Below are 14,411 nucleotides of genomic sequence, written 5' to 3' on the forward strand. Positions count from 1 at the left end.
ATAGCACTATAATTTTTACCAGTATCATTGACTGGTTTATCAGTTTATTAGGAAATGGGTTTTTTTCTTGAACATTGTTAGCTGTCCGGTCTGGTTTGTGTTTTCGTTCCGGCGACGTGTTGGAGAAAGCTGCAAGAAGTCCACGTGTGAGCTGAAACTTGGTAAGCTTCGACGGTGATGAAAGAATGAAGATTGACACCACCTGGGAGTCGTGACAAAAGTTCGAAGACGACAGAGTGACAGGCCAGCACAGAACGAACTCTTTGATTTGATAAGTATTGTTAATTTTGACTGTTTGTTCTTTTTTCCGTTGTTAAACGGAAGTCTATATTGGTTGTATGTTACTGCTAGCATTTTTGTTTGAGGTGTGGTGTAGCACACAAAGTTATGTGACATTTGAATAGGGCATTGAAAATGTACTACCGTTCTATCTTGCACACTGCTTGCGTTCGGGCGTTTTATTTGTGATACGAGTCGAGTACTAGCGTCTGAACGTAACAAGCCTTCTTTTGAAATTAACCTCGAATCAAATATTCAACCTGTTAGGCTAGGAATAGATACAATCTTTCGTGTGGGCATGTTATTATGTGTGTGAATAATCTACGGAGAGTTTACAGGTGATACACCTTTAATATGTCGTAGCTTTACAATTAAATTGATTAGCCAGTTCAATTTATTAGAATCAAACTTTGCTTGCCAGTGAATGAAATCCAACAAAACCTAAAATGTGTTCGTCGTTTGGTTATTAGCGCGCGGCTGTTCTTACTACTGGTTATGGCGCCATATGTGTATGTTTATTTATTTGCCTTAGTGGTACACGACGCAACAGTTCTTGAAGCAACATGTACTTAATATGATATGTTTTACACGTATAGAATTTATTCCACCGAGTGGCCATAGTTTAATTCATCATTTTGCTTGGAAAATCTGCGTATGAAACGTGAATTCACCGTAGTGCATGTTATATTTTGAATAAAAGCAGACTGACACAAGTTTTATTAATGTAAATAATGTTGGTTTTACAATAGGTGAACATTTTCTAATAGGGTTCAATAACTTCAATAATTTGCTGTTTCCTTGCAAAAGATATCCAATGTGAATTTGATATATTAACTAGAGTGATGGGAATTACATAATTTCACCAGTTATTTTCACATCTAAGTGGAGGCTTCTGGTCGGATTATGTTGTAACTTCACGAACTCAAGCAGCGTCAACTTACACAAATGTTTTCATTATCAGTCTCCGTGGTCACAATGTTCACGCTCAAGGTTTCACACATACTTTTTGTGTTGCCTTCTGAGAAAAACAAATGCGTTTGATTTTTTAACCGGGAAAATTGAGTGAACGATTCTTCGGGCTATATGCATTTTCGACGATATTAGAGCCATTTGATAATTAAGATATTGTCCATCTTATGATCTATTTTTATTAAGCAACGTATTTTGAAAACATAGTCAGACGCCATCAAACTGAATTGAAAATTGGAAATGCTTAAAATACGAAGATTTGACTTTTAATGACCTTTAGGTTTTGATGATAATTCTGTCATTAAAATCAGATGCATTTATTGGACAAACATGATTTTTCAAGCACAGCTATTTTCCATGATAAATGTATTGACTAGTAATAAACTACTAAATGCACGTTAACATTTATTGCTAGTTTGTGGGTGTGTATCGATTTTCAAACTGCAGTAGTGATTATCTCAAGTAAGAAGGAATATAGATATGTTTTATGAATTTGTTCCAAAAAATTCAATTTGACGTCAAATTGTAAACAAAATGATTGTGACATAAATCAAGCATATTTTCAATAGGTACCGTTCATTATTTATTATTAGTTGGTGTGTATCGATTTGGATATGGTCCTTTCAACTTGTAAAGAATGTTAGTCACAAAATCATATTTTTGACAGCAAATTGCATTCAAAATGTCTAAAGTAGTATCTATATAATACAGGTAATATTGATTATTTATTACTAGTTCGTTTATTGTATCGATGTGCAGTTGTGATCATCTCAAGTCGGAAGGAATGTTAGTGTTTTAAGGATCTGATGGGTCTGTAAAATACCATGTTGTGAGCTACCTCGGCTGACTACACAGCACTGCCACACATACTTTTATATTGTACTTTTTGTTTTTAAAATCTAGGTTTCAAAAAAGTTATATCAAGAGCAGCATATGACTTCAACACTGTGTCGTAAAGCGCTATTATCTGGCAAGCTAATCAATAATATAAGCGACAATTTTGAAAATATTAATAAAGTAATTTGTTATGATCACTATTCACAGCGTGAAGCACTGCAAGCGCGTTCCTGATGTCTGACAATAATTTATGGCTAACTTATACATTGCCTATATATATATATATATATAATTTTTTTTTTAAATTCCGCATATGTTACCCCGCAAGATGTAGCTTTTTTTCTAAATTTTAAACAATAAGTCTGAGAGTTCAGGGGTACCAATGAAAGTGCAGCTTTTTAATGAAAATCACAGCTTTGACACCGTGCAACATAGCTTGGTAAGGAAAAGCTTAGCTGCAGGAATGAAATCCACTAGTTTTGACATCGAGAACTCAAGCTTTGAACATATTTTGATGTTGAGGGCGTTCACAACATGGCTGCCTCGAAAAGCAGCGTTAGCGACGGTAAGTATTTTACTCGTTTTCTCAACAAAATCACCAAGTTATGCTGTGTAATATGCCGCAATCAGTGAAGTTCAGGTTCAATTTCATTTCTAGAAAGTTTCAGCCACCATTTTACGAAACTTGCAGAGAAATCTCAATTCCAATTTTCGAAGCGAACGGGCTAGCAGGACGTCCTATTCTTATACATGTACTTGGATTTTATGACATAAATAGCGCATAAATGAAAGGAAGAGAAGCTAAATATTCATCTCATATGATGCTAACTTTTAAATTTTCGTGAGCTTTTACAAACTCTCGAAAACAGACATTGTCAACACTAGCCACCACGTCTTTACACTGTCATAACATCCATACACATTGAAGAAAGAAGCAATACGATTGGCTGTTGGTAAATTGATTCTAAACTGTGAGGGCATTGTCACATACACATATTCTTAATGAAATACTTCAAGGTGATAGAGGAGTGCTTCGCCGGAACATTCACCTTGAAAATTCAAGATGCATAAGAACATGCGATGTCTAGTGGTTCACTGGCGTCTCTTGCGAAGATAGCAGACGTGTGGCATATATGCCCACTAAGTGGACGAAAATTATACTTTGGCGAATCATCAAAGGATCACCCATTCCGCGTGATTTTAAACATGAAAATATACATACATTAACTCATTGTTGACAAAATACAAATGATGTTCACTAAAATTGCACAATACAATAATTTAGTGCAGACCGATCGTATGAATGGTCTGGCCAGGGGACTGTGGATAAATTTTAAAGATAAGTCTCCGGATGCTGCCGCCCGTTCTCCATTCATTTACCGATTCGACTGATTGACTGATTCTGGGCCCCCAACAACGGCATACATCAGTCGAGGCTTGGAGAGTAAATGTCGCCTTGATGGAACGCGTTGATATCCACTGCCGATATTTCCTTAAATAAAAATCAGTGAATTTTTTCGCAAGTAGTACAATAGCACGATAAAGTTGTGAGTGGCGGTAATCCTCACCATCAGGCCCTGGTACAGTAAAACTGTGACTTAGATTGAAACAGCAGACTGCAGGCGATGCGAAGGACGGTGGATCTAAACCGAGTTCAATGTTATGCAAATAAGTGTTGTTAGGCCGACAAACGCAACTTTAGACAATTCTATTTCGTTTTTTTTTATATAGTTTTAGTCTACAGAAGACGTATAATAATAAGGCCATACACAAAATACAGAAAGTTACGTCATCGTGCATCGCACATATAAGATACTGTCTCAATACCTTCTGACTTTCAAAAAAAACGAAATGACAACTTGCATTGCTTTCTTTTTTTACTTTACTAACGTGATTGAAATGTAATAGAGTATATTCTATATAACACCTACATATATAGCTCGCCATAATAAACAAATATTCCCGTTTTGTGAAATATTTAGTATATTTAAGCGGGGAGTCGTCACCTGCGCATGCGTCAGATGGCCAAAGCGTGTGATTGTTTACCAACAAGCGTTTACCCGCGAGCCTTTGCGTTTTAGCATCTGTTATCGTCGCTTGGGACTCAATTCGCGCGCGTGCGCAGGCGACGACCTTCCTGCTTTAATAGTTTGTAACGCATATTTTGTATGGCGTGTGGTTTATAATCTAGAAGTACATGAAATGAAAGTTAGAGTGGTTCAGTTGGCCAAAAACCTTCATATGCTGCTCTGGATATCATTGGTCACTACGCATTTGCAAAAAAAAAAACCCTACTGCTGTTATCAGATTTTCCTCATTTATATAGACGTCTTTTCTAAAAAAAATGAATAAAACAAAAAAAATATGGTACAATTTTCTCTATTGGCCTTCAATCATGTACTTCAATTGCATGTTTCCTATTTTGAGCGTGTCATTTTTCCGCAATGTTTGGTGCACATGATTTTGTGAGATAACAGTTTGGGCGATGTGTGTTCACATTTACAAGCACAAGGCGAAAGACCTGACAAAAATTCAATATTTGAAGCAACATCTTCTGCAATATTTGGAGAATGAATCTTCGGGCCACTTTTTCATGACATGGAACAGATGAACTTCTTTCTTGTCTAATGTTATGACCACTCTTTTTTTGTCTATCTCAGCTCTTCTGATTACGACTCAATACATCGACATTATTCGTCAAAAAAATAAACTGGTAACCGTTATCATGGCTACCTCTTTAAGACCGCCTGAGTACCGTGTTGATTCTATTAAGGTGGGTTGTAAATTGTTGTCGACTGTACTATCAGATTGAATGACTGTGTAGTAACAGAGAACACAGCCCCCTGGTACATACCTTATGAACCTTCCGTTATCACTGTATAATATTTAAATAACATGCCATGGCTAGCATCAATAATTTTCACCTTCCACAAAATAAGCAGTATACCCGTGTTTGATTGTGTGTGGCAAAAGTAACATAGGGAAAAAAATCACTAGTGAAAGGTTTGTTAATATGGAACAAGGATGAGTATGACATGTGTCGTGTTTATTATTTGATCACTTGAGTTTTTATAGGAATTCATACTGGGATCACACAACAATTAATGTATATCTTTATTTATGGCGGCCTGTTTTTAGAGATTATATCTTGTATCTGTTTATAAGAAAGCTAAAAATTCAAACAATTATCAAAATTATACAGTCATGCTTGAGCATGATTTAAGGTGTTTCGTGATTACAAAGTACTTGAATAAATGAATGAATGTTGCCGGAAGTTGTTCCCAACACAGTACCTAATTTGCATAACAATTTCACCAACAATCACGGAATTGGCTGAATACTTAAAAATGTCCTTCTTTAGCAACATTACAGGGCAGATGGTATTGTGGGGTACAGTCCAAAATAACTCTTCCATGTCATGTGGTGTTACCAAAAATATTCACTGGCTGTTTCAATTTATTGTAATTTAAAGTAGTAATAGGTGAACTTAATATGTGATCAGTGTCATACATAGAGTAGATTGGTAAGCCAGATTGTCTTGTTCATTATGTACAAATGACCAATTAAAAATAACTTGCACCTACTCAACAATATGTATATTTCTATTATAAAATTATGCTTGTAAATACGTTTGTTGTATGACTTTTCTGTCTGATCACGTGAACAGGCATTGTAGGGTAAGCCAGAAACATTATAAACTATGGAGAAACTGTTAACTGTAACAATTGTAATGGATTTGTATTACTAAAAAGGAATTTAAAGACAAAAGTTTGAAAATGAAAATGGGTCTTAAAATGTCCGTAATTATGCCTATTTATTGAGTTTTATTACTGGTATTCTTTAACTCTTAAATGTAACACAACTTTTATTGCTGCTATTTCAGACAATATTTTTGCCGAAACCTGTTCTCATACGAAAGGAAATTTTGGATCCATGGCATCAAGATGTAATAAGTATTAAACTGACTCGTTTTAATGATTTCTTTGTAATATAATAATATATATATATATATCATTAGGGCGTGGGCTGTTCTGGCATACTATCTGTTTGATTGCATTGTTCGAAGTCAAAACTAAAGACAAGTATCTAATACGTGTGAGTCATTTGCCATTATGATGATATTGGTAAAACAAAAAACATCGGCAAGTGTAAATGTTCTGTCAGTACATTAGATGCTCAGGCACAGGTCTAAAGACATGTGCCAAATATGGACGTCTACTCAAATTACATGCTGTTCTCAGTATTTGTTAAGCTTTTTACGTCGAGGTTTGTATGATATGTAATATATATTTCTTCCGCAGTATCGATATTAAGGATATAACATATGGTAATTCATTGAATTTATATTATTATTATATGAAGCCTTTAAACACTAATATAATGACGCCAAACAAAATTAATTATGTTGGACTAACACGATTAAACAACTTCATCACAACTTCACAACGTTGTGAAGTATGAAAAAGATTCAATACAAACATTATAGAATCTGAATACAATACTTCTGTAAATTGTTCACCTCTTGAGATGGATATCAAGCAAACATAAAATATACTTGTTCGATTTCATTTTTCCGCTTTGAAATATATTAAATTTAAACAAAGTATTGCTGTCATACTGATCCATCTTTTGAAAACATTATAACGCGTGGTTCAATCCATCAATTCTATACTTTTTATTTAACCTTTCGATATATATAAATAACATACAATGTAATAATATGGAATGACAAATTGGCTTGTTAATTTTTTCATTTACTGACATAGTGTATGCTCGCTTTAATGATGAATACAAATGATATTATTGGAAATAACTGAAACACATTGATGAACGGTATCATATCTCAGCAACTGACACACAAAACACATTGCGTTCCTCTTTCATATTTGTTCCGCCAGTCCGAGTATAACCGAGTAATTGCGTAGATTATATTTTAAATATTGTTAATATTGACTTATATGACTTATTTTAAAATTCCAGAATGTATACACATTAATGCATTGTGCTGCAGAAAAAGGAGATACAAGTTTTGTGAAAGACGTGTTAGAAGCATGTGATCTAATCATTTCAGCTACGGGAAAAGGTTTATTTGTAAGTGCAAAATTTGATTGTATAAGACCTTAATATTTTACTTTTCACGCACTATATATACATGTAACACAGTGTACTAAGTGTTTATGGTATTGTTTGGGAGTATATATTGAGTAAATAATTTTATATGCGTTTATTTTCACAAAAAAACAACGCTATTTTAGTCAAATAATGCGAGATCACAAACCAAGACAAATTATAACATCACATTGAGTAAACATTTCGATAACATTTATACAGTATCAGACTAAAACTGAGCACAACTGCCCAAGGATCTATCAAAAATAGACAATAGCAAGCAAGGGTGCTAACAATCAGCAACATTAAGACGACAGTGATTTTACAATAAACACACTGTATTTATAACTGTATATAACCACATTGACGACCATTGTATGTATCTAGTAACATTCGATACATACATATATATCAACTGCATTACATCTTCATCACAGAATGTCTCGAAGTGAAATCACACTAGTTTATACAATTTAACTGTCACAAAAACAGGACTCTGGCTTCATGCATCAAAGTATAACGGCAAGAAGTCCATACATGCAAGTTGTGCAGCACAATGGAGATGCGTTGACTAATAACAATGATGAAATTGTAAGTAAGAATATGTATAATTTACTACTGATAATATAGTTTTTTGCTCCCAAACCAACTCGTTTTGTTAATGTGTGTGTCATTCAAGTTTACTCACTTTGAGGAAAAGCACTGCTACCATTTAATTACCCAATTCATATTATTATTATTTAAGGGCCATGTAACATCGAGACGTATAAAACGTGCGCTGGAGAGTGGGAATGTTCAATGGATATTTGCAGATGAACTGGATGACATATGGCACACAACAGAGGTGAGAAATGTGACTGGTCGTTTTTCGTAATACCATATTTATTCACATATTTACAGTAATCAGTAAGAAACAACACCTGTCAACCAACTAATTTATTGTATTATATGTAATTTAATGTTTACAAATATATATGTATAGCCAGTAGAGTTGCTCACATGTGAAACTCTCACCCCCACTACATAAGTTGTTCTTCTCCCATAGGAAAAGAAACAAGCAGCTCACATCCACCATGTCGTTGGAGAGAATACGAATGGCGAATACAAGATCTTAGATATATTTGGAAAGAATGTAGAATCTGACTTGTCGTCTTTATATGCAAGCGAATGCAAAGTATCCGTTATGATAACAGGTTCATGCCTTTGTACAACTACCAAATATTCTAAGTTGTTCAGTTTATTTAGTAGGTGCAAAATTCACAATTTATTAGTTCACAATTTGTCATTCTATCAATATCCAAGATTGAAAGTTTATAACGGCATATTGTTATCCAGTGTGTCAATGATCAGTGCTAAGAGTACGTTATCTTGGCTTACCCCATCTGTTAAACACATCGGTTTTGTGTATGTCGACATCCCAGCACCATGGTATATTCGTTTACCTGGCAGGATAGATACACTGAAAATAAGTCACTGTAGATTTGACAGAAATGTGAAGGGCAATGATCAGAAATTTATTCATATCACTGCAAATGCTGTTAATAGATTGTATCTTGATAACAACCGCTTACAATCACTTCAAATGGATATAGGTTGTCTATCTGGGTTAAAAGTGTTTGATGTCAGCAATAATAATATCACACGAATACCTCAGTCATTAAGCAGAAACACATTTATAATTTCTGGCAAGCCTGTTGCAAACATTCCAAAAGATGTTATCAAAAACGGGATGGAAAGTGTTCTAGCGTACTTGTCTGTGTTTGATGACAGCAGAAATACAGTGGAAAATAACAAAGTAAAGATGGTTCTAGTTGGTCACGAAGGTGTTGGCAAAACTACATTAACAAAAACACTAGGTGGATTGGTTGGTAAGGTTTTGAAAACACATGGCATTGATATAAGTAATATCAAAGAAAATGATATCCAAATTTGTATTTTGCTGGTGATGTAGACTTTCTTGAGTCACACTGTTTGTTTCTTACAGACGACACACTATTTTTGGTCGTCTTTGATCTCAGTAAATGTGGGTTAAGTCCCACATCTTCATCGGTTAGTCAGTTAGGCCGACTTTTTCTCTGGCTTCAAAACATTCATCTGCATGCGCCTTATGCACGTACATTGATTGTTGGAACACACGCTGATATGGGCATGTTGAACAATGTTATTCTTCAAAACCTTTGGCAACAGGTATTCAAGAGTATACATGAAACACGTAGTGCTCATCTTGCCTTTTACAAACATTCTGAGAGAGCTGATTGTATAATGTCAGCCACAAGTAGCATCCAGAAGGAGATTACATGATGGTAGAGCTGGGTTTGTAGAAGTTGATAACCAGACTCCTCAAAATACGGACACATCTTTGCCAACAGATGACAATATGTGTTCTACTGTTTACCCTCATATACTTGGATACTATGAAGTAAGCAATAATGGGATTTTACCTAAACTAGGGCTCGGCTGGAAAAATAAAAGCGTCCATCACCTGAAAATGGCAATTTGCAAACTAGCTAGGCAGATGACAGCAGATATAATGCCCAATATTCCGGAGACATGGCATTTTGTCAGAGAATTATTGAAACAGCGAAAGGGAATACCTGGTGCACTTCTGTCTTGAAATATTCATATTTCATGAGAGTTTCTCATAACTTAGGTGTTACCTCTGAGGATTCACTCTCACATTTAATGAGCTTCCTAGCTAGTCAGGTTGATATTGTATATGTGAAGCCACCCCACGTGTCTAATGATGATAGAATAGTTGTGACAGATGTGAAATGGTTAGCAGACGTTCTAAAGGAGGTAATATTTATGGTGAACAGCAGGCCTAGGGTAGATACACTTGACATTTTGAGACATGAAGATGTAGAAGAAGCATTAAAAGGCACAAGTCGGGATTTTCATGACCCACTGGTAACCCTTTTAACAGAGATGGGCATCTGTTTTCAGTTTCAATGGTTAAACCAACCAAGGAAGCTAGTGTTTCCAAGGAGCTTGCCAATTGGACAACCACCTGTAGATGAGTGGAACACCTATCCCACAGAAGGGAAGAAGCAGTGTTGTATCTTGTATCAGTATGTTTTCTTGCCCCTGTATTGTTCTGTGATATTGTGGTTAAGGTGCATGCTCTCACAAAGTTCATTGACGAGTCTTTATTTTACTGCAACAATTTTCTTTATCGCAGGTCAGGTGTTGATACACCATGTAACATGTGTCGTGCTAGTAGACAGGAAGAGTCAGTTCAGTTGTGTCGTTTTGTGCTATTGTATCATATAAATAGCATTCTTGTAGTTGTCAGGGGTCCGCACTCATGCTGTATCATTGATGAGATTGATAGGGAAATAATGACCACTGTTTCCAGTGCTAAACTGTATAATGGTATTTCTATGACGAAATCAGAGGCTTGCCCAATATGTGCATGTACTTGTACCATTGACACAGGTACTGTTAAGTGTGGTGAGCAAGCATTTGTATTCTCCAAATATCTTTTGCGGAACAAACTTTCCAAAGCAGCATCCAATAAAGGATATATCTAATGTCCTCAGTGACAGAGTATGTCCAGGCTTATTTGTGATGCTTCCTATTAAAAGTGCTTTTGACGTCAAATCTAGAATCTCAGATGGGTATTCTTTGCACTTACTGTGCGAGTTTCCTGGAAATCCACGCTTCTTACATTCACCAGGATATAGTTTATTTTGTGAATGAATTTCTTGACAAGTATGTTGCTTATCTTGTTGAAATACTAGAATTTCTTGGAAAGATAGAATCACTTGTGTCTCTTGTTCCTGTAGTAGGTCCAACAATTGGCCCCTCCTTTAAAGTAGCAGGGACAGCAGGAGACATTCTTGGGTGGTTCAATGACATATTTGCTAATAAATATCCTTCAATCAAAGGATCTGCACATCATTCATGCACAACTATGAAAGAATTAAAAGAGCATCGCAATGCTCCACAGCGAATTGAGTTCGCCCGTTTTCTAAGGAAATCAGATGAGAAAGATCGTTTTGGAGATTTATACCCTGTGCCATATAGTGGAGAAACACTGTGGTGCCGTGAAGAGCATCATGGAATCCTAGCAGAACGTCGACTATGAGAAAATATAGTCCTGATTTGGATCTGTGTTATCCCGACTTTGACCTTTTCATCTACATCCAGTGAAGTCGACTATATAATATTTTTATTTCAACGTCATATTGATCTCTTATTGGAAGATGTTTGAAATTGAAGTTGATAATTGAATCGTTTTTTTGTGAAATGTAAAATATCAGTTCCAAAGCAAATATTTCGAAGAGCTATTGTGTCAAAAACGTCTGCTTAAATCACTTTCTGTGTGTGTTGCTTTAGCACGCAATATTGTTATTAAATTATACCTGTGTTAATTCGTATTAAAGCGGGGGAGTCGTCACCACACATGCGCCAAATGGCCATAGCGTGTCATTGTTTACAAACAAGTGTCTACCCGTGAGCCTTTGCATTTTTAGCCTGTGTTATCCTCGCTTGGAACTTAATTCCCGCGCGTGCGCAGGTGACGACCCTCCCGCTTTAATTCAGATCACGGTAATGACACAAAATTGATGGTTACACTAGATTTATTGTCACTGCTTGAGGTAGCTCATTTAATATCTGATCAGTGACACAGTGACTAATTATTGTTCATTTAAATAAAACCATGTTAAATGTACATTTCCTGTAACTTGCGCATGCGCATACAGTGGCGAAGCGTATATGGTGTAAATGAGTTTGCACAAAGACCATTCAAATTAATGATATAGTGTTTACGTCATCTCAGAAATGCCTCATCGCTAGAAGGCGTGATTTGTATTGGGGTGGTGTATGTTTTATACATACATACATTAATATTTTATGTTATTTTACCTCGTATTTGTTTTCATGCACAGATCAGCAAGTAAAAATAGTAATCTTCAATTATTTTGTTATGACTTTTTTTTTCAAAATTTAACTTCCGTTATATGTAGGAGACGTTCATCACTCATGCTTTGACGGCTTCGAATCGTTATTAGATTATCATTTTAATTTGTATGTGCTTTTTTTGATCTTCATTTTGCAATGCGCTAGTGCATGTGTGACGTAAATTAATTTTAACGTGTCGCTATTTTTGTTCATCTATATTCGTCCGCCAATCTCGTGTTTAGGACAAACACCAAACAATAGTTGTCGATGTGAATATTATTATCCGACACTACATAATCACAATATCACAAACTATGTGTTGTCGTTAGAGGGCGCTGTGTATGTCAAACATAACAAAAATCGCCGACCAGCGTTGTCGCCATTTTCCATTGAACAGAATTGTCGATATAGAACTATATTATGTACATTTCATTACAAATATATTATATGAATCTTAACATTTAATAATATTCAATATTTATTTTTTGGCTGCCAATGTAGAAATATATTTGATTGTATAGAGAATAAATGATACGTTGTTTACTTTCATCAATTGTTGTAACTTTCTCTGTTGCATAGATTGTGCACGTGGGTCAGGATTACATCTATATATTCTAGTATAATTTCAGCCTTTTTCTCCTAGCAAAATATGTCACATGCTAATTACTTTATATTAAATGAAATATAATTTTTGTTTATGTTATCTTTTGCATATTTTGCACAAAATTAGAGAGAATATTACTGGGTCATCAGGGACAAAACATTATTTCTTGGGTGCATAGGTCACATATTTGATACGGATTGTTTTGAATTACTGAGTGACGTATCACGTCTCTCTAGTAAATGAAGGCCCTTTAAAAGGGCGCTGAACTGTAGATTTTAGGGTTTATTTCACGATCTTAATGTAATTTTGATCAAGTCTAAACCAAATTCGAACTTCCCTACCAGCCTACTGCCTTTTTGTAACGATTTTAAAAGACGCACAAAGCAAACATTTGCCTCGTTTTCTATGGAGAGCCGCTGCTGCGGGTCCATTGTTTCAGTGACGTTGTTCATGAACTACCCTGATTGGTCAACGCTATGTTTTCACTGTATTGCTTGCCAAACTCGTAGTGTTATCGATGAACTATGGCAGATTCAAGCGACTATGCTTATGACAGCTCTAGTGAAACTGAACTTGCTGTGGGTAGTGTCTCTGCTGTAAAATCTTGCCGGTTCGAGCCGAAATACCGGCCTGGAGAGGAAAGAGTAGCGATGACACGGACACGGACAGCTCGGGTGGTGCTTTTTTCTGTGATCATCTATCAGTAAAAGGTGATGTATTTGGCAGTAATAAATGAATAACATATTTGACGTAATTTTACTTGAATATATATTGCGTCAGGGATATGACCTTGAATTGAAAGCAAACCTCAAAGTCAATGCATATATATACAGGGTTACCATTGACTTCACATGTATCATCTCACAAAACTTTTTGCGAAGGTGATATTGAATAAACATTTGTAAATGACTCCATAGCAAAGGAATAACCGGCAATGTCAGCGTCGGTTTTTTCAACACAGCCGAAATCTCGACAATAAATAAACGGTTTTCAATTTCTTTAAATAGTGTAAACTACTTTATTTTAGCTGCTAAATTTTCGCTACAAAGACATTTTTCCCTGAATTTTGATGCGTTGAATGTATTTTCAATGGATTTTATTTTCACTGATTTATGTCTCCATCAGAAAATAACACAAATGAATTTCAATTGAAAATAATGTAATTTACAATAGTTTTAATAATTTTTATAACAAGTTAGTGCCTTGTTAATATAATTAATAATATGTGCCTTGATAGTAAATAATAGGGTAAAATGGATTTTAGAAGCAAACAGAAATAACCGTTCAAGGAATAATAAAAATGATAGCGTGCTTGCACATCGTTTTTCCTGTACGCACAATATGATCATTTCATCATGTGATGTGATTACGGTAACTGACATAGAACACCTACAATGTTTTATCATGACTTACTTCAATCTGTTAGCATGTGCAGGAAGGTTGCCATAGACACAAATGATCGGGACAATATACATACTTTGAATTGTTATAAAACATAATTTTATTTGGGTTATTTGAGATACAAAAGATATGTACATGTGATCCCGGGGTACAAAACTCATACTCCCATTCGTCGGATAGCGCATTTGAACTGCTCATTGTGCAACTACTCAATGCCAGATCAGTACATGTATCAACAGATGAACGTATTACTGGTGTATGCGTTTATTGTCATATTCACATAGTTAATTTTCCATGGTCAGTGATC

At 35.3% G+C, this 14,411-nt stretch overlaps 1 protein-coding gene across 1 annotated transcript; it reads left to right on the forward strand.

The window, feature by feature from the left end:
- Nucleotides 1-2,619: 2,619 nt before the first annotated feature.
- Nucleotides 2,620-9,281, forward strand: LOC144352207 (uncharacterized). Its single transcript, XM_085505242.1, has 7 exons — nt 2,620-2,650; nt 4,746-4,858; nt 5,969-6,031; nt 7,066-7,176; nt 7,687-7,785; nt 7,940-8,038; nt 8,240-9,281. Exons 1-7 carry the CDS (start codon nt 2,620-2,622, stop codon nt 9,143-9,145), a joined length of 1,422 nt encoding a protein of 473 aa, XP_085361368.1. The 3' UTR covers nt 9,146-9,281.
- Nucleotides 9,282-14,411: the final 5,130 nt, after the last annotated feature.

This window comes from Saccoglossus kowalevskii, chromosome 11 (genome assembly GCF_978046115.1).
Source record: "Saccoglossus kowalevskii chromosome 11, keSacKowa6.1, whole genome shotgun sequence".
Lineage (NCBI taxonomy): Eukaryota > Metazoa > Hemichordata > Enteropneusta > Harrimaniidae > Saccoglossus > Saccoglossus kowalevskii.

Coding starts and splice junctions, on each gene's coding strand:
- LOC144352207 (XM_085505242.1), top strand. CDS start 2,620: ATGGCTGCCTCGAAAAGCAGCGTTAGCGACG. Junction 4,859..5,968: donor ACCGTGTTGATTCTATTAAG/GTGGGTTGTAAA, acceptor CTGCTATTTCAG/ACAATATTTTTGCCGAAACC. Junction 7,786..7,939: donor CTAATAACAATGATGAAATT/GTAAGTAAGAAT, acceptor TTATTATTTAAG/GGCCATGTAACATCGAGACG.